Source organism: Podarcis raffonei, chromosome 10 (genome assembly GCF_027172205.1).
Source record: "Podarcis raffonei isolate rPodRaf1 chromosome 10, rPodRaf1.pri, whole genome shotgun sequence".
Lineage (NCBI taxonomy): Eukaryota > Metazoa > Chordata > Lepidosauria > Squamata > Lacertidae > Podarcis > Podarcis raffonei.
In genome coordinates, this window is record NC_070611.1 from 6,407,863 (window position 1) to 6,435,005 (window position 27,143).

The 27,143-nt window shown below is 44.1% G+C and overlaps 1 protein-coding gene across 4 annotated transcripts in view; it reads left to right on the plus strand.

Annotated features, from left to right (window-relative positions):
• Positions 1-1,349: 1,349 nt before the first annotated feature.
• Positions 1,350-27,143, plus strand: part of GSAP (gamma-secretase activating protein) — a 68,420-nt gene continuing 42,626 nt past the window's right edge. The window contains exons 1-13 of one of the 4 annotated variants that reach the window (XM_053406708.1): positions 1,350-1,693; positions 9,625-9,701; positions 12,862-12,918; positions 14,457-14,526; positions 16,078-16,134; positions 16,226-16,314; positions 16,531-16,600; positions 17,436-17,482; positions 18,338-18,442; positions 21,800-21,859; positions 22,131-22,174; positions 23,020-23,105; positions 24,998-25,075. In XM_053406708.1, the coding sequence (XP_053262683.1) occupies positions 1,600-1,693; positions 9,625-9,701; positions 12,862-12,918; positions 14,457-14,526; positions 16,078-16,134; positions 16,226-16,314; positions 16,531-16,600; positions 17,436-17,482; positions 18,338-18,442; positions 21,800-21,859; positions 22,131-22,174; positions 23,020-23,105; positions 24,998-25,075 (934 nt within the window). In that variant the 5' untranslated portion in view covers positions 1,350-1,599. Of the gene's footprint in view, positions 1,694-5,850; positions 6,116-9,624; positions 9,702-12,861; positions 12,919-14,456; positions 14,527-16,077; positions 16,135-16,225; positions 16,315-16,530; positions 16,601-17,435; positions 17,483-18,337; positions 18,443-21,799; positions 21,860-22,130; positions 22,175-23,019; positions 23,106-24,997; positions 25,076-27,143 lie in introns of those variants that run through there. The other 3 variants (XM_053406705.1, XM_053406707.1, XM_053406706.1) reach the window with 3 other exon arrangements.

Below are 27,143 nucleotides of genomic sequence, written 5' to 3' on the forward strand. Positions count from 1 at the left end.
TATAAATAAGGGTTTTGTTAAACATATGCAGATCCATCTAGTCTTGCATTGTCTATTCCGTGTGACAGTGGCTTTCTCAAGTCTCAGGCATTTCCTACCTAGCTGAGCTCCTGGGGATCGCTCATGGGAACTGACACATGCAAAACATGTGGTATACCACTGAGCTCCGCCAGCTGTTTCTTGGTATCACTAGTAGGGCTTGCAAGAAAGTGCAAGAAGTATGATGCCACTTTGAGCAGCCACGGCTTTCCCCAAGACTCCTGGAAGCCATAGTTTGTTAAGGGTTGCAGGGGGTTGCCACCTTTGGTCGGGCAAAATACAGGACAGGTTGGGGTGGAATTGGGGGGCTAAAAATTACTTTACCTGCTGCAGAAATGACTTTAAAGCACTCCATTACAATGGCCTATGGGGGTTACAGTGGTTTATTCAATAATAAAAAACAGGCCCATGCAAAACCCGTTCCTCGCTCTCTGACTTGAGTGTCCGTCTCTGACCTACCCGCCTCTCCCTGCGCAAAAACTCTTTCCCCCGTTCTCCACGCATCCAAAAAGCTCTTGCATGGTTGAATCCTTGTTGTGCAAGTTTTCTCCTGCTGCGGTATTTTGCACTGGAAAGAGACTTCTTCGTCCTGGAAGGTTTGCACGTGTCGATTTGTATGCAGGAGGTTAGAACTGTCGTTCACAAGGGTTCCTCCTGAGAAATGTTTTTGCATTTAATATGTAACAAGTTCTGGAGCTCCAGCCTATCGCGCCCGTTAGGCGGAGCACTTTAAACCGCAGCTTACTTGTTTTGCTTTCACACCAACACCCGGTTTCTTTTAGGGAATGCTGAGACCTAGCTTCTCGGCATTCAACATGGCGAAAAAGGGGAAGATCGGGGAGCTTAAAGGTGCGCCTGCAAGCGCCACTCAGGGAAACACTCCCGGTGCAATTTAAACACTAACGGGGCCCCCGCGCGCGTCCCCCCCCCCGCCACTGCCCACCAGAAGCAAGATGCGATTTCGCCTCGCAAGATCGACACGCGACCTGGATCCGCATTCAAGATGCAGATAGTGGAAGAGGGGGGGGCGGACGAGGGGTGTCTACTACGGGCTACTCCGAGCGCATGCAATCATAAGCGGTCCCTGGAGAGGATGCGACCCATTTACTTTCGGTTTGGCCATTCACCGCCCCAGTTCCAGACCTTCCGGCGGCGTTTTGGGAGAATCCCCTTTGAAGTACCAACCCTCGCGAAGGCGCCCAGCCAGCCATTGCCGCCGGCGCTGCGCGAGGGGCGCGTCTCCCTTTCCCCGCGCGTCTCGGGGGAGGCGCAGGCTCCGCGCACAGGCTCCGAAGTTGGCAGGGCAGGCGCTTCCCCGAGTGACACCCGGCGCGTCCAATAGGCAGCGGCGCCTCCGCCTAGTTTGGGAGATTCCCCGCGAGGGGCGGGCCCGGGGCAAAAGCGAAAGGCGCTCGGGGAGCCCCGGGTCCCCGCAGGGCAGGCGAGGCCTCAGGCGGCGTTGGCGGGGCACCCGCCGGGCTGCTTCTGGAGGCTGCTCCCGGGAGGCTTTTGCGGGGCTGCTGCTCCCGGGCTCCCCCTGATCAGGAGGCAGGAGGGGCGATGCTGCTCCAGCTGAGCGCCCACTTTGATCCTCAGAGAGATGTGGGGCCCTGGCTTTCCGAGCAAGCGGCGCTGCTGGGAGACGCTGAGGCTGGTGAGGGCTGCTGCTGCTGCTATTGCTATTCTTATTTTTATTCAAAACAAAAAAAAAATTTCCTTCCAGTAGCACCTTAAAGACCAACTAAGTTAGTTCTTGGTATGAGCTTTCGTGTGCATGCACACTTCTTCAGATACACTGAAACAGAAGTTGCCAGATCCCTCTATATAGTGAGAAGGTGGGGAGGGGTATTCCTCAGAAGGGTGGTGGGAATGGGTGATTGGCAGATAGCTGTGATGAGCCTGTTGACGACTCTTAACGACTGCAATAGGTCTTACAGGAAAAAGCAAGGGGTGAGAAGGTGAAAAATGGCTTTGTCACGTATAATGAGATAAGAATCCAATGTCTTTGTTCAGACCAGGTCTCTCCATGGTTTTAAGTTTGGTAATGAGTTGCAATTCAGCAGCTTCTCTTTCCAGTCTATTTCTGAAATTCCTTTGTAGTAAAACAGCTACTTTGAGATCTTGTATAGAATGTCCTGGGAGACTGAAGTGTTCTCCTACTGGTTTCTCTGTCTTGTGATTCTTGATGTCCGATTTATGTCCGTTTATTCTTTGGCGTAAGGTTTGGCCTGTTTGTCCAATATAGAGAGCTGAAGGACATTGTTGGCATTTGATGGCATATACAATGTTAGACGATGAGCAATTAAATAGTCCCGAGATGGTATGTGTGATGTTGTTGGGGCCAGTAATGGTGTTGTCTGGGTGTATGTGGCAGCAAAGTTGGCATCTGGGTTTATTGCAGGCTCTGGTGCCAGTGTCCGTGTTACGTCTGGTTGTAGTATTATTGTGGGTTAGGAGTTGTTTAAGATTGGGTGGCTGTCTGTAGGCAATGAAAGGTCTTCCTCCCAGAGCTTGAGAAAGAGAACTATCATTGTCCAGGAGAGGTTGTAGATCTCTGATGATGCGTTGTACTGTTTTAACTTGGGAGCTGTATGTGATGACTAGAGGTGTTCTGTTATTTTCTTTTTTGGGTCTGTCTTGCAGCAAGTTCTCTCTGGCAAGTTATTCTTATTATTTTTATTCTTCTTCCTGAGTGGTGGAGTCGCGCATTCCTGTCCTTGTTGCCCGCTCAAAAAAACCCCTCGCGACCTGTTAAATGTGCACTCAAGCCAAACTGCAATTTTTTTGGAATTGGGGCGGTGGGACTCAGCTGCTACCTCGCCTTGTTCCGCTCCGGGTTCGTACTTGGGAAACTTAGAAGCAGTTTTCCCAGCGCAGGGAAGCCCCGGCCACGTGACGAACGTGTCTCGGCCTCAGCTCAGGGACCAACGTTGCTCAGGCAGGTGAGCTGAGTACCTGTGAGCAGGAGTGGGGCGGCAAAGTCGGGAGGGCAGGTTCCCCTCATGACCGTCGCAGCCTCCCCCCCCTTCTCACAGCTCTGCCCTCTTCTAAGAGAACCAGAAATAATCTTTAAAATGTCTGGCTGCGTACCCTTAAAGCACATTCATAGTTTCCCCTTCGCTGCTCCTCAAAGAATTCTGGGCACTGTAGTTTACCCCCTTCACAGAACTACTATGACCAAGAAGCCATAAACTACAGTGCCCAGAATTCTTTAAGGGAACGAATGGGCTTCAGGTGTGCTTTGAATACAGCCTTCCTCTGCTTACATTAGAACAGGATGCTTAAAACGGACGTTTAAACCTGCTGCAAAACACCCATCGTCAGTCTTGATCAAAAACAGTGATAAGCGATCACTGTGAACAGTGATATCGTCCCAGAGGAGACGATAATTCCATCTAATAAAATCCTTTACAAAGCTGAAGGTCACTGTAAGTACAATTGGACTATTGCTTTTTAAAGTGAATGTCTTATGTACTGGTGCTGTTTTGTATATGGTTCTACGAATGATGTTGTCTACCAAACGCCAGCCTCCTTTCAAAACACAGAATATCACCCATTATAGGAAGACAGACAAGTTTATGTATTATGCACAATCTACTGTATTACTAACAGCACATTATTTTCTGACCAATAACATATTGGCTCTTCCCTAAAATAACATTGATGATCCTAATCCCAAACAGACTACTAATGTGTCACTTTGTCTGATGTATAACATGAAGAAGCAGGCAGCCTGCGGGTCAAACTAGACATGATAAAGGAGATGTCTGATTATATCTATCGTCTCATTAAACCTATCATAAATAACAGCTGCTTGAGTGCCGGATGAGAAGTGGAATCCATTCTTAGGACGGGAGGGTTGTATCCAGCTTATCTTGTACTCAGAGTAGATTCATCGGTGGACTTAATTGAAGCTATTCAGTGTTTCAAAACAAAAGCCCCAGAGAGACAAAATATGGGGTACTTCCAGCCAGGAGGAAATTTGGTCATTAGAAACACAGAGATGGTGTAGCTCATGTGATTGTGTTGGAGAAGCACTAATGGTCATGTCAACACCAGAGAAGTTGAAAAATGTGCTGTTTTTGTTTGTTTTTTTAACTGCAAATAATTTTGTTTTGCTAATAATAATAATAATAATAATAATAATTATACACTGCCTATCTGGCTGGGTTTCCCCAGCCACTCTGGGGAAACTGCAGTACAGTGAAGAACAATTACAAAACAAGAAGTTACAGAGCCCCACGTGTCTTTATTACAGCATATGACTGGAGAAGTGATAACCATTAAAATCAGATAAACAAGAACTAAAGCAACTATCTGATATAAACCCTCAAAAACCCAGTGTGGGTAGTTGGGGGTCATGAACTCTCAAGAGAAGCATTTATGAAAGTTAGGAGCAGAAACCATACCATATCAAATGGATTAGGTGTACTTTGACCCCTCAAACATATCTAATGTATTGAATGTAGAGTTTTGCAAAATTTTGGAACCTGGGTGTGGACAAAAGGGACAGGCTTCAAAATGGAACCAGCTTGCTGCCATTTAATAGTAACCAGTTGTAGAGCAGTTTTTAATCTGAGCCATGGGGAAAGGGTTATAGGAGCAATGGAGCACCTAGTTTGGGAGGAATTGTCCACAAGAGATGAGCATGATTCCCAAATAGCAGTGGGATAGAATAAGGCAACTGAACTAGGTGTTCAATACGGCATAATATCCAGTCAAAGAGACCAGAGGGCTGTATGGGAAAACACACATGCCACAGACATTTGGAGATATAGGTCTGGATAAGCCAATTCTAGGAAGTTACTGAGCCAATATGGGAAATCCACAAGGCTTGGCTTTGTTGTTTCGTGACCCCATGGACCAGAGCACGCCAGACACTTCTGTCTTCCACTGCCTCCCGCAGTTTGGTCAAACTCACTTCGAGAACACTATCCAACCATCTCGTCCTCTGTCGTCCCCTTCTCCTTGTGCCCTCCATCTTTCCCAACATCAGGGTCTTTTCCAGGGAGTCTTCTCTTCTCATGAGGTGGCCAAAGTATTGGAGCCTCAGCTTCAGGATCTGTCCTTCCAGTGAGCACTCAGGGCTGATTTCCTTAAGAATGGATAGGTTTGTTCTTCTTGAGGTCCATGGGACTCTCAAGAGTCTCCTCCAGCACCAGGCTTGGCTTTAAAGGTGAGCAAAGATACTTTAGGGAGTATTCTAGTGGAATGCAGAGAACCAGTGGGATATAGTTGTATCTGTAAAAAAACCTCTAAAAGAAGGACAGGAAAGGGCATATGGTAATGGTGGGGTGTATCTCAGAGGGAATAAACTAGAAATCTCAGATGAAACAGACTCCCCTCCCCAGAAGCAAAATGCTCAGGGTGATCTTGAAATGGAGACCAAGTTATGTCAGGTCATGGTTTGCTTATATATAGCCTAGGACCTTGGTGGTAACTTAGACCCAAAGGCCCTCAAAGCAGTGAGCAGCATAATCATGTTAAGAAATATAAATTAAAAGTGCACTAAATACAGGAAATCAATCATCAAAACAAAACACCTGACATTGGCCTACCTATAATAGGGGTTGATGGTTGAGGAATATGATCCCTAGTGGTAATTGGCTAGTATTGTAGTAATAGATGGCTTCAGTTACCCTTACACAGACAGTGTGAATGTGTCTGCAAGTTATGGCAAAGAGGTAAAAATTATAGATAACTTCAGCAACTGTGTCTTGGAATGGTTGACCATGGAACTTGCCAGAAGAGAGATGACACTGGACTAATTTTCCGTTTGCAGTTAAACCATAGAATGTTGCCCCAACATGTGGCAATGGATTCCAGTTTAGGTGATTTTCAAAGTTGGGTTAGATCAGTGAACCTCAATATATCTGATGCAATAGACCTGGAATCCTCCCACCATATTTATGGGAGGGACCAGAACCATATTTGGACCTTGAAGAATCACATCCAACCTGGGCTGTAGTGGAGTCACCAGGAACCATCAGCCAACAGTTTGTGGACTGGCACCAGTCTGTGCACCACCACTTTGAAAGGCACTGGATTAGATGACTGTCATCTGCTTACTTCAAAAGTAAGTTCCAGTGGTGTTTCCTCTTAGGAAACACTGCATAGGATTGTAATCAACACTATTTAAGAAGGAGCAGCGCAATAAAGAACCCCAATCATTTTCCAGGAAGGGTGTATTTCAGAACATTTGCTCCCGAGTCAGGCATTTTTTATGAATTATTGCCACAATATATAAATATCTGGAAATTCCTGTTGTCCTTGCTGTGCTTTTTTGATCCTTCAAAAAATTATTAAGATACCCGTTGTGGAATTCCTTCCCAAAAGAGGTGAGATTAACCACATCCCTGGTAGCGTTTAGATGGGCTGTGAAAACATTCCATGTGGTTTTAATGGTTGTAAATTTATTTAGGTTTTTACACAGCTCCTTTTAATGTTAAGGTTTTAGTTTAAAGGTAAAGGGACCCCTGACCGTTAGGTCCAGTCGTGGCCGACTCTGGGGTTGCGGCGCTCATCTCGCTTTATTGGCCAAGGGAGCCGGCGTACAGCTTCCGGGTCATGTGGCCAGCATGACTAAGCCACTTCTGGCCAACCAGAGCAGCGCATGGAAACACCGTTTACCTTCCCACCGGAGTGGTACCTATTTATATACTTGCACTGGCATGCTTTCGAACTGCTAGGTTGGCAGGAGCAGGGATCGCCCGTCGCGGGGATTCGAACTGCCGACCTTTTGATCGGCAAGACCTAGCCTCTGTGGTTTAACCCACAGCGCCACCCGTCTCCCAAGCTTTTAGTTTACTTGATGGTATTTTGTTCTTTGTTGTAAACTGCATTGAGGGCTCTTGCTAGGGCCAAATATAGACAATTTTTTAAGCAGACTCTGTGACTCTTAAGAAAGTCCTCTGTCTTCTCTGATTATTTCTTCAATATGTATCTTCAAAAGTAGTATCTGGATATGTAATTCTACAAATGGCTCTGGCAACATTATTGATCTTATTCTGACAAGTAGCTTAATACAAACTTTAATTTTTAGAGTGAAACCCACTTTGTAAGGTGACTTCTGTGTGTTTGTAAAAAGAAAAGTGTGATGGTTTCCTTTAGTTTGCTTAGTCCTGGCAAGCATCAAACTTGTTTAATAAGTATTTCTGGTTGAAATCAATGATACTTAAAAGTACTTAACCTTTGGCTGGATCCTCCCCAAAGTTACCGTAAAGAGTTGCATAATCCGTGTGAATGCCAGGAATGGCATATCGAATTGGAGTGCAATATCAGATACAGCCTGAAAGCTCTGAATGTCTACATAAAGTGTAGAGTTTATTTTTCTTTTTAATTTGAACTTCCTTGAAATATGACCCAGTTTTACCTTTAGCATTATAATGCTGGTGATTCACACAAAAGACTTGAGAATGCTCGAACCGAAGCATAAGAGAGCAGGAAATTCTTCTGCAGATTCAGCTTCCTACTAACTGTCTATCATGTGCCCCAGTTTTCCTTTGGTGTGTCACAACTTATCTTGCTTCCATTTTTCTCCTGTCAAAAATGTGGCAAGAGAACATTTATAGCACCTCTCTCTCTGGACTTCAAACTCTAAATGTGTAACAAGGAAATGCTACAGTAATTAAACTGCAAGGATTGTTCAGGTTGCAGGTGATAGCATTTTGCAAGAATTATTACACTGGGTAAGGCAAAACAATAAATTAGGGCTGTCACTCAATTAAAATGGGGAAAACAAATCTTAGGCTGCAATCCTGTGCATGCTTCCTTTGGAGTAAGCTCCCCTGATCTCAGTGGGGCTTGTGTTTGAGTAGACATGCACTATGAATTGATAATCACCAGTGACTTTTAGCAAATTAGTCCAACAAATAAATTTGCTTCTGGATTAAAGCAGAAGTAAGAAGCACACTTGCGTTGTAGCTCATTCATGCTCATGCCATGGGAGACGTCTTAGAGTCTGCATGCTATGAGAAGGAGGTGAGGACCACTCCTTTAAAAACTGCCATCAGTAATCTTTAGAAGTGTGAAACGATGTCTTTTAATTTTTTAAATCTACCCTATCAAAGAGGGGCACCTTTTCAAATGATTACGGTAATGTCAGTTGGTTAAATGTTGCAGCCCTCAAAAAAATATGGTGGATTTTGGCACAGTGGATTTCAAATTTACTATTATTATTGGTTAGTTATAAAGCGTTTCATATTTGTGGGTTGACCTGTGCTAAGGGTTTGGGACAGAGAGTGCCTATATTTCCCTCCTGACTACAAGGGCCAGCCCAAGCCGTTTATCAGCCTGAGGGAGAGCAGCAAATGAAGACTGCTGCTCTTGTGCCTGCAGCAATCCCAACCCACTCAGTTATTCTGCGTTTCAATTAAGGATGGGCAAATCTGTCCATATCAGTTCCTCTTCGTTTCTAATTTTCCCACTCTTAAGTTCAGTTCTCTACATTTCCACAACATTTCCATATTTACAAAACAGTCCTTGTGAAAATTCTTCAGCATTGTACAGTGGTGCCTCACAAGACGAAATTAATTCGTTCCGCAAGTTTTTTCTTCTTCTCCCTGCCGCCCCTTGCTTCAAAAGAGGTCCGGGGACAGCGGGGAAGACGCGCTGCGCTTCCCCGCTATCCCCGGAGCTTGCGGGGCAAGCTTCGTTTTGCGAAGCAAGCCCATAGGGAAATGCGTCTTGCGAAGCGGCTAAGAAAACGAAAAACTCCTTCGTCTAGCGAGTTTTTCGTCTTCCGAGGCGTTCGTCTTGCGGGGTACCACTGTATTGTTTTTATTATTATTATTACAGTGGTGCCCCGCAAGACGAATGCCTCGCAAGACGAAAAACTCGCTAGACGAAAGGGTTTTCCGTTTTTTGAGTCGTTCCACAAGACGAATTTCCCTATGGGCTTGCTTCGCAAGACGAAACGTCTTGTGAGTTCTTGCGAGTTTGTTTCCTTTTTCTTAAAGCCGCTAAGCCGTTAATAGCCGCTAAGCCGCTAATGGCCGCTAAGCCGCTAATAGCCGTGCTTCGCAAGACGAAAAAACCGCAAGACGAAGAGACTCGCGGAATGGATTAATTTCGTCTTGCGAGGCACCACTGTATATAGGGAGCTCCCCATTCGAGTCACACGTGACTGCTGACACACATGCCGCTTTGGGCATTGGAAAGGGACAAAGTGGGGGCAGAACAGGGCAGGGTGGGCTGATGGGCTCCCCACCATTGCGTGTGGTGCTTTGGAACGTAAATGGGGAGTTGCCTGTATGCTCCTCAGCTTCTTGAGATAAGGTCATGTGATTTTCAAAGTTCCTTCTTATAGATGAAATCAAATCTCCCATTTCGCTGTCCCACCAGTTAACAATATCCACGGGACACTGTGGCTTATATTACATTAGAAGACTAGAATTCTAAACAATTTCCCCATTCATGCTGAAAAAGCTGCAATAAGGCCACTAAGCAATAGTTTAAAACTACTAATTATTCCTATAACATTGCATGACATTATTGTCCTAATGATGTTTGTTTCTTTGTCAGTCTTTTTAAAAAAATATAATTGAGCTTAAACTGGCCTGAAGCATCTTATGGTTGTTATTTCAGATATTTTGGGGAATAACTTGGAGACACTCCGCACAGTTAATGTTGAAAGAAATGGAAATATTATTTATACCTGGAAGGTAAGTAAAGAAAGAGAGATAAGACTTAAGAAATGGCCTGCATGATGCTATGTCTGCATTACTGGAAGTAACACTGACTACAAATGGGCATTGCACTCAAGTAAGACTTGGTGTGTTATATAGCAAATAATAAGTGTGTCCATCCCTTCATTTACAGTGGTGCCTCGCAAGACGAAAATAATCCGTTCCGCGAGTCTCTTCGTCTAGCGGTTTTTTCGTCCTGCGAAGCAACCCTATTAGCGGATTAGCGCTATTAGCGGTTTAGCGGCTTAGCGGCTATTAAAGGCTTAGCGGCTAAAAGGCTATTAGTGGCTTAGTGGCTTAGAAAAAGGGGGGGGAGCGGAAAAAAATCGCAAGACTCGCAAGACGTTTTCGTCTTGCAAAGCAAGCCCATAGGGAAAATTGTCTTGCGAAGCAACTCAAAAACGGAAAACCCTTTCGTCTAGCGGGTTTTTCGTCTTGCGAGGCATTCATCTTGCGGGGCACCACTGTAATTCAAACTTTAATTTTGCGCTGAAATTAGAGATCTTATCATTACAAAACTGATTAATTTGCAATGCTGACTTCATATCCTGCTTCGTTCATCAGTGAAGTGCTTCTATTTACCACATTTTGGACTGCAGGGCTACATACACTTACCTGGGAACTGGCCGCATTGAAACCAGTGGGATTTAATTTGAACAAACGTGCATAGAATTGGACTCCTAGTGTTTGAATCCATTGTTATATTAGCTGTCCTCCTATCTTGCCTTTCACCACCAAGATGCTCCCGGAAGTGCACCACTGTGCTTATCAGACCCTTGCACTGGGACAACCGATTATCTGTAATCCCTCCTAAAATCCAGTCCTATTTATTTAACAATTTATACAACTCTCTTTCCTTGTTTGCTATCAGCTGCTCCTCAGAAGGGTTGGAGCAGCAGGGGTCAGCAACCTTTTTCAGTCGTGGGCCAGTCCACCGTCCCTCAGACCATGTGGTGGGCCAGACTATATTTTGGGGGGGGAAATGAACGAATTCCTATGCCCCACAAATACCGTATTTTCCGCCCTATAGGGCGCACCGGCCCATAGGGCGCACCTAGGTTTTTTGGGGGGGAATAAAGAAAAAATTCTTTATTTCCCCCCCCAGGCACGGGGCTGGGGCGGGGGAAGCACGAGCTTCCCCTGACCCCAGCCCCCAGAACAGGCTGCTATCCGCAAGCCTGGGGATATCTACCCGAAGTCCAGGGCGCGCTGCTCAGCCCGCCCCAGGCTTTGGGATGCAGGCTGTTATCTGCAAGCCTAGGGAGCCCGGCAGGAAGTCGCGCCAGGCTCCCCAGGCTTGTGGATATCTGCCCGAAGCCCGGGGCGCACTCCGCTGCGCTCCCCGGGCTGCAGGCTGCTGTCCGCAAGCCTTGGGAGCCCGGCGGGAACTCCCATGGGCTCCCAAGGCTTGCGGACAGCTTCCTGAAGCCTGGAGAGCGAGAGGGGTCGGTGCGCACCGACCCCTCTCGCTCTCCAGGCTTCAGCGAAAGCCTGCATTCGCCCCATAGGACGCACACACATTTCCCCTTCATTTTTGGAGGGGAAAAAGTGCTTCCTATAGAGCGAAAAATACGGTAACCCAGAGATGCACACATTCTGCTCATGTCAAAACACGCTGATTCCTGGCCCGTCCGTGGGCCGGATTGAGAAGGCGATTGGGCTGCATCCAGCCCCCAGGCATCAAATGCCTCTGAGCTTCAGAAGAGTGGGCCGGGTTGCATTCCCTCCGCCCAACAGTGGACGACTTTTGCAAACTGTGGCAGCTGAAGCAGCTTCAGAAATCTTACCCAAAATTTCCTGGAACTCTCCCACCACTGACTGACTGCTCATGATCATTGGGTCATGCAAGTATGTTTTCCAGCAGCTGCTGTCTTCTTAACTGGAGAAACTGGTTGAACCTGGTACTTTTAGACATGCAAAAATGTTTTTTGCCACTTTGCTCTGGCTTTTTCCGCAGACCACTGACCAGGTGCTTCATCACTGAGCTGTGACGCTTCCCCTCTTGTGCCCAGACTTTAAAGCATGAGATTGTTGTTGTTTTTCCACAGACTTCTGATCTGGTGATACAGACTGGATGTGCCAGTTAGTTACATGGTGGCTGTGCACAGCCCATGCTGGTTCCTCCAATAGTCTGTCCAGCTGCTTTTAATTTAATTGTTCCTGTTCTGTTAACAGTGGCCTGATACACAGCAATCAAACATCTGTTTATCTCCATCCCAGTACAAACACCACATGCTCAATTTCTTTCTGTTGAGCTGCTGTTAAAGAAATAGAAATGGGGTCAGTCAAATAAAGTTGGCAGCCTTCAGGCAGATGGTCACACTGCATAGCAGAATTAAGAGGAAGTGAAACTACTAGGTGCAAAGATGAGATGATTTTAAATGGGTTTCCGAATTTCCCAACATGTTTTGATGAGTGCTTTTCCTTGGGAGAAAAAAAACCAAATCTATAAGTTCATTCAAAATTGTATTCACAAGGCATTAGAATACAGACTTATGTGCCTTTTCTCTTTCTTCTTACCATGAAAGGGAGAAGGGAGGATATATTTAGTTGAGGAAAGAGGATAACTGAGAGAGAAGGTATGAGAGAAGTAGGATTGTCTATGTGTGCGCCTGCTCTCTCGTTCTATCCTGGCCTGCTTTCTGAGTCTCACAGCAGCTCAGCATCAAGAAGTTAAGTAGGTGAAGGATGATCATCATCACTTTTATCTCAGAGATGGGCAACCTGTGGCGCTAGGACCACACACAGTTCTTGGTCTAATATCACCTCCCTGCTCCCAAAGGTGGTCAGTTCAGGCTTTTGGCGAAAACAACAGATTCCTTTCCCTGGCTGTCTGCTGGGCAGGAAGGAGGAATGAAAAGGAAGAGAGCAAGGACTCCTGGCTGTGGCCTTTCTGATTTATGGCTTCTGCCCCATTCAGCACTGACCCATGGTCCCTGACATTACCCACAAGGAAGAAAAACGTCACCTCCCTTCATGACAGGGGAAAATGTAATCATATATTTTGGGCTCTTAAAGATAAGGGACCAGGGCCAGTGAAATTTGGACAATTGAAGATAAATGGTTATATTATTACAGGTGACACTGAATGTTTTTAAAATGTTCTGTTCTCATGGCTGAATCACTTCCCTTGCAGGGGAATCAGGCGCACACCTGTATTGGATTGTATGAGCCCAGTAGTCAAAAGAACCAGGTAAGCTTCATCCACCATATAGAATAGGGAGTGTTATAGAGTTTGGCTGTGTCCAAAATCAAGGCTTTTAGAATTTCTACAATAAAACCAACAAGCGTAAAATCTATAACAGTTAATCATTCACATATATATGTATGTGTATATATATATGTGTGTATGTGTGTGTGTGTGTATATATATATACACACCCACCCACACATTTATAAAATTATGAATATTGACATATCATTATAAAGCAGCACTATTGACTTCTTCAGAATCCTCATAGAAGAAAAAAGGGTTTGGCCAAGATCATGACACTAAAGGGAATAAGCTTAACAGATCTTCTAGATAGGGTAGGATTTAAAGATGCAATTCAGGTAAATCATTTTGTTATTAGCACCCTCGGAATGAACCTCCTTAGGGGCTGATTTGCCTGAGGATCTTAATTGGCACAGTGAGGTTCACATGGCAGAAGTAACTCCCCTTATGAATTGGGGCTTGGGTTTGACTCAGTTTTGGCAGGAAACATGCAGTGAGTGGCAAATGTTCTGGCGTTACATGTTACCTGGCTTTCTTCAACGTATATGAATGGCTTCATTCTGTGACACCTACAATTTTTATACCACCCTCAGGTGCAGGTACGTGCAGGCAGTATTGCAGGTCAGGGTATGAGATATTCGGAGACACCTTTTCTCCAAAAGGGACTCAGTACCCAACACAGATGTAATTGAGAAAGGTCTCCCTGGGCACTGCTGCCACCCAGGAGCCAAGGCAGGTCCAGCAAAACCATCATATCACAAACCAGTGTAATCAGGGAGAGAATGTGTAGCTAAACTCATATCCCTAAAACTGCTCATAATCTCCTGTACCTCCATGTGACTCCTTCTTGGATTGACCCATCATCCTATTACCATATCTAGACACAGTGATTCACAGTCAAAATAAGATCCAGCATTAGAGGGAAAGCTGGTGGAAATTGGCATCTATTATAACTATGAGAACTTTCAGAATAAATAACTTGAACAAAACATGACCAGTAGATAAGATGTGCAGGTGTTGATTGGTCTAGCATAATAGGCAAGATACCTCTATTCTCTATACTTCCATAGCACCAAATTGCTTGGTTTTGAGGGTATGGACCATGGGTAGGCAAACTAAGGCCCGGGGGCAAGATCCAGCTCAATCACCTTCTAAATCCGGCCCGCGGACGGTCTGGGAATCAGCGTGTTTTACATGAGTAGAATGTGCCCTTTTATTTAAAATGCATCTCTGGATTATTTGTGAGGCATTCATTCATTCCCCCCCCCCAATAAAATATAGTCCGGCCCCCCACAAGGTCTGATGGACAGTGGACCGGCTCCCTGCTGAAAAAGTTTGCTGACCCCTGGTATGGACTTTAAGGAACCTAGTTTTAAGCGGGTTGCACTAATACTGATTGCTTTGGTCAGTTGTGTGGAGACTAAAGTGTGTGAATGTAAAGAACAAGGAGAAAGCGATAACTAAATGTAGTTAAGCTATACTCGCTCATAAAATGTCCAAACATTTCCCCCCAACAGCACTTATATACTTTTGAAAAGGACTTGCACATGATCAGCTGCTCTGTCAACAGTGAGAAGACATTGCTGGGTAAGCTCCTTCCTGTTGCTTTCTCAGTAAAGTTATGTTTCTGTACAGTGTTAGAAACTCAGACATATAAGCTATGTGACAAACGGCACCTAAAATCTAGGTTGCAGTCACTACAATGGAATATCTATTTGCCAGGGGGTTGTAGTAGATGACCCTTGGAATTCCTTCCAATGCTACAATTCTATGATCTCAACTGCATTGCTTGGTCTTACAACAATTCACTTGCCCCAGTATGCAAGAAAGAGAAACACACACAGTGGAAATGGTATTAACTATGAACTGAGGGAGAGGTTTTTAAACTGTGGTCGCCAACTTGACCCCAGAAATCTTCACATAGTTGCAGTTGGACCCACGGCAGTAGCAAAACGCACCTGGCTAATTTCTAAGACTGGTTCTGTATGAAGACTCCTTGCATCTTGTTAACTTGTACCATTAATCCTTTAAGTGTTGCAGTATAATCTAAGTTATGCCATTTTTAATGCAGGCTTTGGCATGGCGGGTGGCGCTGTGGGTAAAAGCCTCAGCGCCTAGGGGTTGCCGATCGAAAGGTCGGTGGTTCGAATCCCCGCGGCGGGGTGCGCTCCTGTTGTTCGGTCCCAGCGCCTGCCAACCTAGCAGTTCGAAAGCACCCCCGGGTGCAAGTAGATAAATAGGGACCGCTTACTAGCGGGAAGGTAAACGGCGTTTCCGTGTGCGGCTCTGGCTCGCAAGAGCAGCGATGTCACGCTGGCCACGTGACCCGGAAGTGTCTTCGGACAGCGCTGGCCCCCGGCCTGTTGAGTGAGATGGGCGCACAACCCTAGAGTCTGTCAAGACTGGCCCGTACGGGCAGGGGTACCTTTACCTTTACCTTTACCTTGGCATGTTAGTATGCAGTGTGGTGAGGGAGTGGGCCTGTGGGTTTCACATTTGTACATTTAAGCATTCTTTAGTGCAACATGAATGAGCAGGAATGAGTCCTGGGTTCCTCTTCTCCACTTGCTCCTCCAAGCCCAGAAGGAGGAGGGGTTTGGAAACATGTGGTTCCACATTTGTTTATCTGCAGATAGTTACACTGGCCAGTTCAATCAAGCCAACTTCAAACCACGTTATTGAAGTTGGCTTGTTTAAAATAAACATAGTTAGAATTAAGCACAGTTATGGTCTGGCCAACACAGAATACTGTCATTAATCAGAAGCAGAAATCAAAGCTTCTGAATTTATCCTAGTCTTGCAGTAGAGGAGGGGAAAGTACTCAGTTCCAAGGTTTGCCTTATCTTCTTTCATCCCATGCCCATGACGCTAAATTATGGTTTTAGTATGATTTGCACACTGAGTATTCATTTTTAAATATGAGTTAACCACCATACGTTTTTATTATAGCATTGCTTTAAAGTAATATAAACATAGTAGTAATACAATTGCGTTAGACAGGCCACTTTCATTCCCTAGGGCTGAGGATCCCCTCCACTGTAGCAATATCCCTTGAAAGTCTTGTTAATTTCCCTCAAACAAAAATTGTGGGAATTCAATATTTGACGCTTACAATTTCTATATATTTGTTGTTATTAGCGGTCAGTTTTCTCCAGTCAACAACAGAAGAAAGAACAAATCTCTTGTTTCCCCCAGGTATTTAAAACATTGATACAGCTTTAAATGGATGTCGGATATAATTTACAAACAGCAGACTAATATTATGTTAATTCTGCTTTTATCCTAGTGTCTAAATGTCTGACCTTGCTGATTGAAATTCACCCAGTAAATAATGTGAAAGTTTTAAAGGCTGTGGATAGCTGGATCAGAGTGCAGGTAAGTAATATTTGCAAACTTTTCATGATTAGGTGTGTAGTAACAGCCGTTAGGTTTGCTTTTTGTGCCAAAGTGACATAAAGCCTGCTTTCTACCTTAAATATAATTTAACAGTAACAATACCATTCTCTCAATTAGACTGTGCAGTACACCACTAGCCAGCTATCTAGCCTCAATACAGCAAGCCTGTTATCTTTGAACAATTTCCTTTTACAGTTTGTTTATCCAGTTGCAGAAACAATTACTTCTCCAGCAAGCTACCTGTTGCTCATTTCAGAAGATAAATGTAAGTACTTAAATTTAAAAAGCATTTTGATAAAATGTACATTTTGAGTGTAGGTTGGTATGGTGTTCTGCAGTGTCTTGCCTTTTCCTGCTTTGGAGACAATGTGTTTGTAAGGTCCATTTCTCTTTTTTAATCCTGCTTTAGGAAGTGTTGAGAGAAGAAAAAGATCTAGGCCTGAGTGGCATTCATGGGTGGCATTCTATTGTATAAAAAACCATCTCTGATTAAATGATGGTGGCAGGGGGAGGTCTCTTAAAATGACCTTGTGGTTGTGAAAATGCATTGTTCTGTTCTTTCCAGAACCTCTTGGGTTGTTTGAAAAAGCATTAAGTTTTATAGATGAACTGTGGGAATGGTTTCACGCAGACCTAGAACCACAAGAAAGAACTCTGTGTGGCTGGAAGCTTTGTTTCTTGTCAATGCATCATGACTTTCAGATCTGTTTGTTTATGAAGGATAACCGACAATTTGCCCTTATTTGTAAAAAAGTGTTGTTGTGTCCCATTTGCAAATTGCCAGGTTGAACATTAGCACCAGCACACAGAGGCTTAGAATGTGGCATTCAGGCTGCCGTCCTATCCCCAACTTCCTGGGAGTACCATAGAACTTAAGTCTGAGTAAATAAGCAGAGGATCGCACACTAAATCTGTACTAGTATGCTTTCGGAAACTCAATATTGCCACCAGCATTGTGTTATTATGCAACACTCATGTGCAGATATGATGGCACAAATGTGCTCATCATTTAGAAGCAAAATATCCATTGAATTGTTTGATGGTCTGTGTGTCTGTACTGCATAAAAAGTCACAAAATGACATTGTTTTTCAATTTTAAGATATTGAAAAAATCGACATCAAAGTTGTCAGAGAAGGAGACAGTGTGGTAAGAAGCGTAATCCACTCCCCTTTAATTCTTTTGTTCAAGTGGAATTGGTTGGGTTGGTATTTTTATGGACTGTCATTGTGTAATATAGATAAGGTCAGCAACTAGATGGCCAAATTCAGCCCCCAGCTGGAGTACAAGTTGGCAAGATCTTGCCATTAATCTAGTTTGGTGACTCATAGTCTTGGCCAGGGGTAAGCAACCCGCGGCTCCAGAGCCGCATGTGGCTCTTTTACACCTTTGCCGCGGCTCCGGGGCAGATACTAGCCAGGGGAGGAGGCGCATTGTGCCACACTCCCCACTGTGGCGGGCGCTGTACTGGCTGTGACGTCGCATGGGGGCGGCGTCCGTTAGTCACGCACCTTCCTGACGTCACCTTCCCACCCGCCCGCTACATTGAAAGGGGGCATGTACGCTGGTCACTGTTTTGAAGGGGAGTGAAGAACACACACACACAAGAAGGTAACTTGTTAATTTAATGTTTATTTCTATGAGGAGGAGTAATTCTGAGGGGTCAAACAAAGAAATAATAAAAAAGTGACAAAAAAGTTATTTTTATAATGACGAGTTTTGCGGCTCCCAGTTTTTTTTTCTTCGGAAACGGGTCCAAGTGGCTCTTTTTGTCTTAAAGGTTGCAGACCCCTGGTCTTGGCTGTCCTCCTAAACTAGGTCAGGTGTTTTTCTACATGCTGGGGATGGTCGGAAAGAAACATTACCTGCATTCTTATCTAAACTGCACATGTTGAGTTTCTGGGAGTGTTACCTGAACAGGTCTCTAGTTACTGCAGTGTATTTGATTTGACACACATTGTTTCACTTTTTTCCTGATTAATGCTGATTTTCTGTCCCTTCTAGATGATAGAAAATGCAAGCCAGCTTTCAAGACAAAGAATTGTTGACGATATCTTTTGGGCCCAGTGGGATACGCTGGAGCAAACATTATTTTACATTGCCTCAAAGGTTGAAAATATGCAATATTTTGTTGCTTTGGTTACGCACTTGCATGCTATTTATTCAGTGAAAATGTTACATTTTAAAATAGTAACGGTGTTTCTGATAATAAGGAAGATAGAAATGTGTTTTGAAATATACCTCGAAATTAGACTTTCATGCCATCTGCCATTTATGCCCTGATACTTAATTGAGTAAGGGGACGCGGGTGGCGCTGTGGGTAAAAGCCTCAGCGCCTAGGGCTTGCCGATCGAAAGGTCGGCGGTTCGAATCCCCGTGGCGGGGTGCGCTCCCGTTGCTCGGTCCCAGCGCCTGCCAACCTAGCAGTTCGAAAGCACCCCCAGGTGCAAGTAGATAAATAGGGACCGCTTTCTAGCGGGAAGGTAAACGGCGTTTCCGTGTGCGGCTCTGGCTCGCCAGAGCAGCGATGTCACACTGGCCACGTGACCCGGAAGTGTCTCCGGACAGCGCTGGCTCCTGGCCTCTTAAGTGAGATGGGCGCACAACCCTAGAGTCTGTCAAGACTGGCCCGTACGGACAGGGGTACCTTTACCTTTACCTTTACTTAATTGAGTAGGGGGAGGGGAAATGTGATTACCTACTGGAGACGGAACGGGATCCTGTATTACTGAGTTGAATATTGGGAATCTAGTAGTGAGAATGGATTCTTGAGTGACTAAGTGTTGATTTTGCAAAATTCAGCGGAAGCTTCTCCCCTATGTGTCTACAGTTCCATGTTCATCTCTGGGGTGAACACGAGCAGAGTCTTCAGCCATGGAATGAATTGCATTTTATACCAGAAGGTATTAGCAATCAAAAGACTACAGGCCAAAGCTTAGAACTGATTACGAAAGAGAGTGATTAATATTCAGTTTGTGATGAAAGTAAAAGATTGGTTACAGAGGCAGCATTCACATTGGATTGGCATCTATGGGTGAAATCTACAAAGTGGTAGAGGCTGGATGGATTCAATGCCAAGAGTTCTGGGGAGAGGGCAGCAGGACCCAGCGAGACATATGTGGCTGAATCAGATTAGGGTGGAAAGTTGGACTATAAACAGCTCTTTCAACCAGCAGCTGTGGCTTGATGGAGGAATTGGAGAAGCAAAGAGCAGAAACAGAGTATGAAAGAGGAAGCTGGAGGGCAGAGAGTATCTCTCTTACAGCAAAGGCAGGAGGGAAGAAGTTTTCTTCTTTAGGGGACAATAACTATAAAGCCCTTTAGGTCTGTGATGGGGAAGTGAGGACTAGCAGAGTCCCACAGATCTCCAAAGCCTGATGTTACACATGGCTTCTGCAGTTGAAGGCAGCACTATTTCTGAATAATTGTTGCTGGAAATTGCAGCAAGCTTGGATCCTGTTTGCGGGTTTCAACCAGGCATCTGTTTGGCTATGGTGGGAACAGGATTCAGGGCCAGATGAGCCATTGGCTTGATCCAGAAGGCTCTTCTTATGTTCTTAGAGGATTGTAACGTGAGACAACAGGCTGTGCTTTCCTCTGGTCCTTAATTAAACTGAATACAAAATGACAAAAAGATGGAGTGGGGGAGAGCACCGAGAAGACTGATGTTTTAGGGCAAAGAACTCCCCTGCGGGAGAGAATAATAGACTCATGGAATTGTAGAGTTGTAAGGGAACTCGATGGTTATCTAGTCCAACCCCCTGCGATACAGGAGTTGAGGCTGAAGCATCCATGACAGATGGCCATCCAGCCTCTGTTTAAAGAAGGAGAGTCCACAATCTCCTGAGGGAGACTGTTCTACTGTCGAACAACTCTTACTGTCAGAAAGTTCTTCCTGGGAGGTTTATACTAAATGAAGAGTGAGGAAATACTAGATTCATTAGATAAGATATTCACGTTTCCAACCACAGTGCAGAGGTATGTGGTGTACAGGCAGATTGCAGTGTGCATATATATTTGCATTGGGTCATGTCAGTGAGTGCTGATCTGCCATGGGCACAGAGCTTTGAGTAGGTCCAATCATCATGTGGGTTGGAGGTCAAGTAGAAAGAGAGGCACTTGTATGTTCTGGAAGTCTCATACTGGGTTGTGTGTTGAATATATGCACATAGACATACACACATTGAAAATTGCCAGCAAGAGTCCACTATTGATCTAAACTGAGGATACCCCCAGTACAAGCTTCAAGTTCAACTTCTCTCTGAGTGCCTAATGTATCTGCATATTAGCACTTGAAAGGCATCAGGGAGATTTCTAACTTAAGGCGCTATGGCCAAGCTTAAAATGACAGTGAGTCGGAGTTCCTTGGTAGCAAGCCTGTAAAAATGTCATCTTCCTGAAAGTAAAAAAATACTGGCATCAGAAGTGTACCCAGGTGTGCAGATTAGGGTGCCCAGCTGTCACAGCCTGGCATCTTTCCCCCCCAAATAATTCAGAACTGCTGATCTAGCTATGAGGCCACATTTCATAAGGACTTGCAGGAGAGGTATACTTTTGTGGTGGTTTTTGCTGTTGTTGTTAATAGAGTTCCTAGTAAGGTAAAGGTAAAGGGACCCCTGACCATTAGGTCCAGTCGTGACCGACTCTGGGGTTGCGGCACTCATCTCGCTTTACTGGCTGAGGGAGCCGGCGTACAGCTTCCGGGTCATGTGGCCACCATGACTAAGCTGCTTCTGGTGAACCAGAGCAGCGCACGGAAACGCCATTCCTAGTACCAACTGTTAAAAACTGTGCAGGGCAAATGTACTTAACCCTACTGAAATGTTGTTGCAAATTGTAGACTGTAATTTAAAACTAAAACACACACACACAGCTACTCTAAGTTTTCAAGATCCACTCTGAACTGAGAATAGTGTTTGCAGTTTTTCTAACATGTCTGTGCCAAAAGGCAATGGGAAGCAGCTTGACACCCACAAAAGGTTTCCTCTTATGAAACTGCAAACAATGTTTTATGGTAAGCAAAACCATAAGTATTTACAGACAGAAGGTAGACAGTCTGGGGGAGGCAGGAAGGAAGTATCAAAGCTGTGTTGTGGTGAATTTTTTGTACTTTCTTTCTGAATTGCTTCAGGGCACATATGTTCAAAGAAGGGTCATATATTTTAAGGATGGAGAGCTTTTAAGGGCAGAATTAGATGTTAGAAGGTCAAACACAGCTCTAATGCTTTTTCTTCTTCTCTCACAAATTGGACTCTAAAGCTAGCAGTGAGCCTGGCTTTGTAAGGAGTAGTAGTGTAGGGAGATGCATTAGGGGGAAACTATGGGTTCAAGAGCAGAGGACAGAATTATTCTCCCCATGCATGCATTCCTATTGACTTAGCCAGCATGAGCATGCTTTGCCAAGATAATGTCCAGTTCTTCCCCAGTGGTTTAAATGTATGCCAATAAAGTTTCTCTTTGTTGTAGGAATCAAGGGACACACTATATTGCATCCAGTTTTATCCTGATAAAAACTTTAAACTTATAGTAAGTTCTATTAAGCTTTTATTTGTTCAATTCAAAATACAAACATTCTGTTGATCTAGACTGCAATCGTAGCCTTATTTACCTTGAAGTAAAGCCCATTAAATTCAGTAGGACCTACTCCTGAATAGACATAGTTAGGATTGTGTTGTTTAAATAGTCCACAAAAGGCCTCCATTCTATGAAAAGTTCATCATTTTGATCTCTTAATTTCGCTGTCAGCTTTGCCATTTCTGCAGAGTCCATTACTTAGTGCCTTTCTGTTTTCCAACAGCTTGAAACACCTTTGGATATCAACTTGGATGACATAGGATTAAAGTGAGTTTGGGTGGAGTGCCTTCTAGCTGCTTTCCTCAGAGCTATTTAGAATTGAATTAAGCAACATCTCAGCTTCATGTGCTGCTACACATACATCTCCCCACTCCAAACCAGTTGTAAAATCATTTCCTGTCAGGAGATGTTGCCGTTGGGAAGCCAAATTTTAGAGGAGACCATTTGTGGGGTGCTCTTTTAGAGCTGTAGTGGCACATTATTCAATGTAGATAGTGATTGCAGATTCATTTCTGCATCTTGATATCCCATATGTATTTATGAATTGGTTTTCTGTTTGGCAAGCCTAAAAGCAATCAGTGATTGTTTCATGCTTCCCTCAATGCTGCAACAACTTAGTTCTTTTTTAATTTTCCTGCATATATACAAAGATGCAAGAATTGATGAAGATGACTCCATCTCCTGAAGATTTAATTCAGACATAATGGTGTCATTATGAGGAAGAGTCCAAGCAAAGCACTGAGTTCATATGCTTAATAAAACACAACAAGCTATGCCTTGTGCAAACAATGGCTTGCCAGCCAATCAGGTTTCCAGACAATTATGGAATTGTATTTGGAATCCTAGTGTAATGGTAAACTGTGGTTTGCACAAGCCATAGCCTGTCACATTCAGACAAAGCAGCAAACTATGGTTTGCTGCAGACTAGAAGCAGAAGCTTCCCGTCTCCTATTGTGTGCCAAGGGGAAGAAGACTCCCTGTAGCTTAGTCTCATAATGACAAATTTGTCTGAGGGCTGCCAGTGTCTAACTTAGGCTGCAGATTGATATTGACAAGGCTTCAAAGATGTCACTATTTTGAGTAAAGAAGCAAATTCATATTTCTGTTCCTAGATCTGTGAATTTGGATTTTAACTGTTCTCAAGACCAAGAGATGATATCTAAACCTTTGAATATTCAAGTTTTTACCAGTGAAACAGGTAATGTATACATGAGGCACAGACTTGTGAACCTAATTTACCCAAACCTTTGAATTTTACTTGCAGCTTAATTCTTTCTTACCTTTCACCATCATACAGTAAACTTATCCCCTTTAGGTATTTATTGTAGTAGGGAAAAAATGCCAGAAAACGTCGTGCATGAAGCTAGCATTTGTTGTGAGCAACATGCCTATTTAAATTACTGTTCTTCTCTACTTAAGTTGGGACACACTCTGTTCTCTATCACTTCTTCCATGAAACTTGCTGAGAAGAGCATGTCTGCATCACAAATCATGTAAGGCACAAATGATATATTCACATCAGTACCTGAGCTCAAGAGTGGTGTAACGAAACAGCTCTTGCATTTCAAAGTAATATATTACGTGTACGTTACTGATCTGCTTTTTTATTTCTTTTGGTAACGTGAAGGGTGTTTGATGATTACTGTGTTTTGCCTTGATACAGACATGAAAAGCAAACCTTTTTTCAGAGGTGTAATCATCCTGTCTCTCAACTGAATTCATTCCACTTCCACTACTAGCAGAAAATTTTACTAGAACTTCCAAAATGTAATACCAGTACTTCAGGTTTAAGGATGAACTTGTTTGATGACATACCACATTATTATATAATAAATGAGCATATATAGAATCATAGAATAGAATCATAGAATCATAGAGTTGGAAGAGACCACAAGGGCCATCGAGTCCAACCCCCTGCCAAGCAGGAAACACCATCAGAGCACTCCTGACATATGGTTGTCAAGCCTCTGCTTAAAGACCTCCAAAGAAGGAGACTCCACCACACTCCTTGGCAGCAAATTCCACTGTTGAACAGCTCTTACTGTCAGGAAGTTCTTCCTAATGTTTCGGTGGAATCTTCTTTCTTGTAGTTTGGATCCATTGCTCCGTGTCCGCTTCTCTGGAGCAGCAGAAAACAACCTTTCTCCCTCCTCTATGTGACATCCTTTTATATATTTGAACATGGCTATCATATCACCACTTAACCTCCTCTTCTCCAGGCTAAGACAGGCTATGTCTTAGATCTTTGAGCCACAATTATTGAACATTCATAAAGGGTTTTTTTTAGGAAGCACCTCTGATATTCACACCTTAAGTGCACAATATCACATGTATTTGCCCTCTGAAGTGTTACAGGTGTGTGAGAGATGACTACAACACATTTTGGTAGTACAGTCATACCTCAGGTTGCGAACGTGATCCATGTGGGAGGCATGTTCGCAACCCGCAGCGTTTACAGCCTGAAGCACCGCGTCTGTGCACGTGTGTGACGCGATTTGGTGCTTCTGTGCATGCACATGGTGTCATTTTGTGTTTCTACACATGTGCGAGCGCCGAAACCCAGAAGTAACGCGTTCCAGTACTTCCGGGTTCAGCACAGTCCGCAACCCACAGTGTTCGTAACCCGAGATATGACTGTACAGGAAGATAACGTGTGTTCTGCATCTGAACTCTTCTTCCATAGTGGGTAGGCTGGAAAAACTGAAATGAAATATCCTCTGCAGCTTCTAGTATAATACAGCTGCAAGTGACTTAAGTACCGTATTTTTCTGTGTATAAGACTAGGTTTTTTCCCTAAAATAGGGGGCTCCTTATACATGGGGGCGTCTTATAGACAGAAAGTACGGTACTTAACAAGTTGCTTTTTTCAGGGAGTCTGAGAGAAGGGACAGCTGTTCCTCCCAGGAAGCTTGAATGTTACTAGAGCAAACAACAAAATGCGTAGTTCAGAGAGGAAAGGTTAGAGCTACCATGTTTTTGAGCACAAGCGGTCAAACTGTTTGAGATGTGTTTGAGATTTCCTTCCTTCAGCTTCTAGGACTGAAAGAGTTTGAGGAACTGAAGAAACATACTTTCTTCTTCTTTTTCTAGGATGTCTCTGCATATGCTGTAACCTGGTTCCTGTTAGTCCTGAAGAAGTAACATACTCGGTGTCCTTTTTACATAAAGGTATGTCAATAGTGCACTCCTGTGCATGTCTACTTAGAAGTAAGCCCAACTGAGTTCAGTGAGGCTTCTCCAGGTATGTGTGGATAGGATGGCAGCCTAATGCATCTTGTCCAAACTTTGCTATTTGTATTCTAGAAGGCCTCATTCCGTTACAGGATTTGTATTTATTTTAATCTCTGTCGCCTCAAGCCTCCTTACCCCTTTGATACTTGCTTTTGTTTCATATCCAAATTTTCAAAAGCAAATACGTCTAATTTCAATTATTTAATTTTGTAAAGAATAAAGTAGATAGTGAAAGCACCAAAGGAAAGAACTATTTAATAAAACTGTATGGAAAATATCTTCTTGAATTCATTGTTTTTGTTGATGTAAAATACAAGAATTCAAATTCAAAAGTACTCTCTGCCCATCATAGAATTACAAATGTATGTAATTTGCCCATCATAGAATTTTGCATTGTCAACACAATCTAAGCTGTATTTTTACAACATTGCAAGAGGACTTTGGAATTTGCCTGCTTGAAATTTATTGTACTTATTTATTTAAACAAAGCTTTTTTGGGTTTTGCTTAGTAAATTTTATTCAAGGCCTGCTCTTGGCTTCCTTGATTCATAAATGGGAACCACATTCCCCCAGACACGATTACCTGAATATCTGCACTTCAGTGAATAAACCAGAGGATTTTATCCAGTGCTGCACAAATGGAGTCTTATTTGCGCAACAGAACTTCCCTTCTTTGCCTCTGCAGTTGTGCTCCCGGTATCTCCTCTCGAGGGTCCCTCAACCCTCAGGAACAGATTTTGAGGGTGCAAGGGAGAGGGGCTGCAAGCGAGAGAAGTTTTTGTGCAAGCAGAACAGCAACACCGGACACAACCCAAGAAGATTCAGATAATAATAGTTTGCAGCTCAAAGTTGAACTTTGTGATGCAACTGGAAGCAGGAGAGTTGGTTCTGTAATGTTACACACACTTATCTGAGAGAAACGACCAGGGAATTCAGTAGGCCTCATTTCTTAGTAGAGGCAGATTTCTGATGTGTAAGAAGCTTCTAGCAAAGGGGTGGGTAACCTTTCAGACTGTAGGGTTGTATCTGCACCACCACCGAACTCTCCCATTGGCCATGCACACATGGGAAGCAGATCACTTCCTCCTCATATGGTGGTCTAGACCTGGTGATCACTCATCAGGTATGAGCCCATCCTAGGGCTGTGTTCAGGGGTAACCTCTGCTGTGAGGTGAGGCAGTGGTGTCTTTCTAATGCTGAATTAAGATATTTTGGAGCTCTGGTCCAGTTCTCAAACTAGGACCTCCCTCCCTTCCTAAAGGTACACATGAAATCAAGTACCACAAAGTAAGTCTTGTGGTTTCTTAAAGAATGGCAAATTGATCATGGCATAAGTTTTCATGGACCAGAAGAAATACTCCTGAGCATGCGCAGATGGGGCAATAGAGTTAGGCTCTCACAAAGCAAGTTTGTTGAATTACACCCTTCTTCCACCATAGCATGCAGAGGTGTGCATGTTCACATACTTCTTGTTGTTTAGTCGTTTAGTCGTGTCTGACTCTTCATGACCCCATGGACCAGAGCATGCCAGGCACTCCTGTCTTCCACTGCCTCCCACAGTTTGGTCAGACTCATGCTGGTAGCTTCGAGAACACTGTCCAACCATCTCGTCCTCCGTCGTCCCCTTCTCCTTGTGCCCTCCATCTTTCCCAACATCAGGGTCTCTTTTCCAGGGAGTCTTCTCTTCTCATGAGGTGGCCAAAGTATTGGAGCCTCAGCTTCAGGATCTGTCCTTCCAGTGAGCACTCAGGGCTGATTTCCTTCAGAATGGATAGGTTTGATCTTCTTGCAGTCCATGGGACTCTCAAGAGTCTCCTCCAGCACCAGAATTCAAAAGCATCAATTCTTCAGCGATCAGCCTTCTTTATGATCCAGCTCTCACTTCCATACATTACTACTGGGAAAACCATAGCTTTAACTATACGGACCTTTGTTGGCAAGGTGATGTCTCTGCTTTTTAGGATGGTGTCTAGGTTTGTCATTGCCCTTCTCCCAAGAAGCAGGC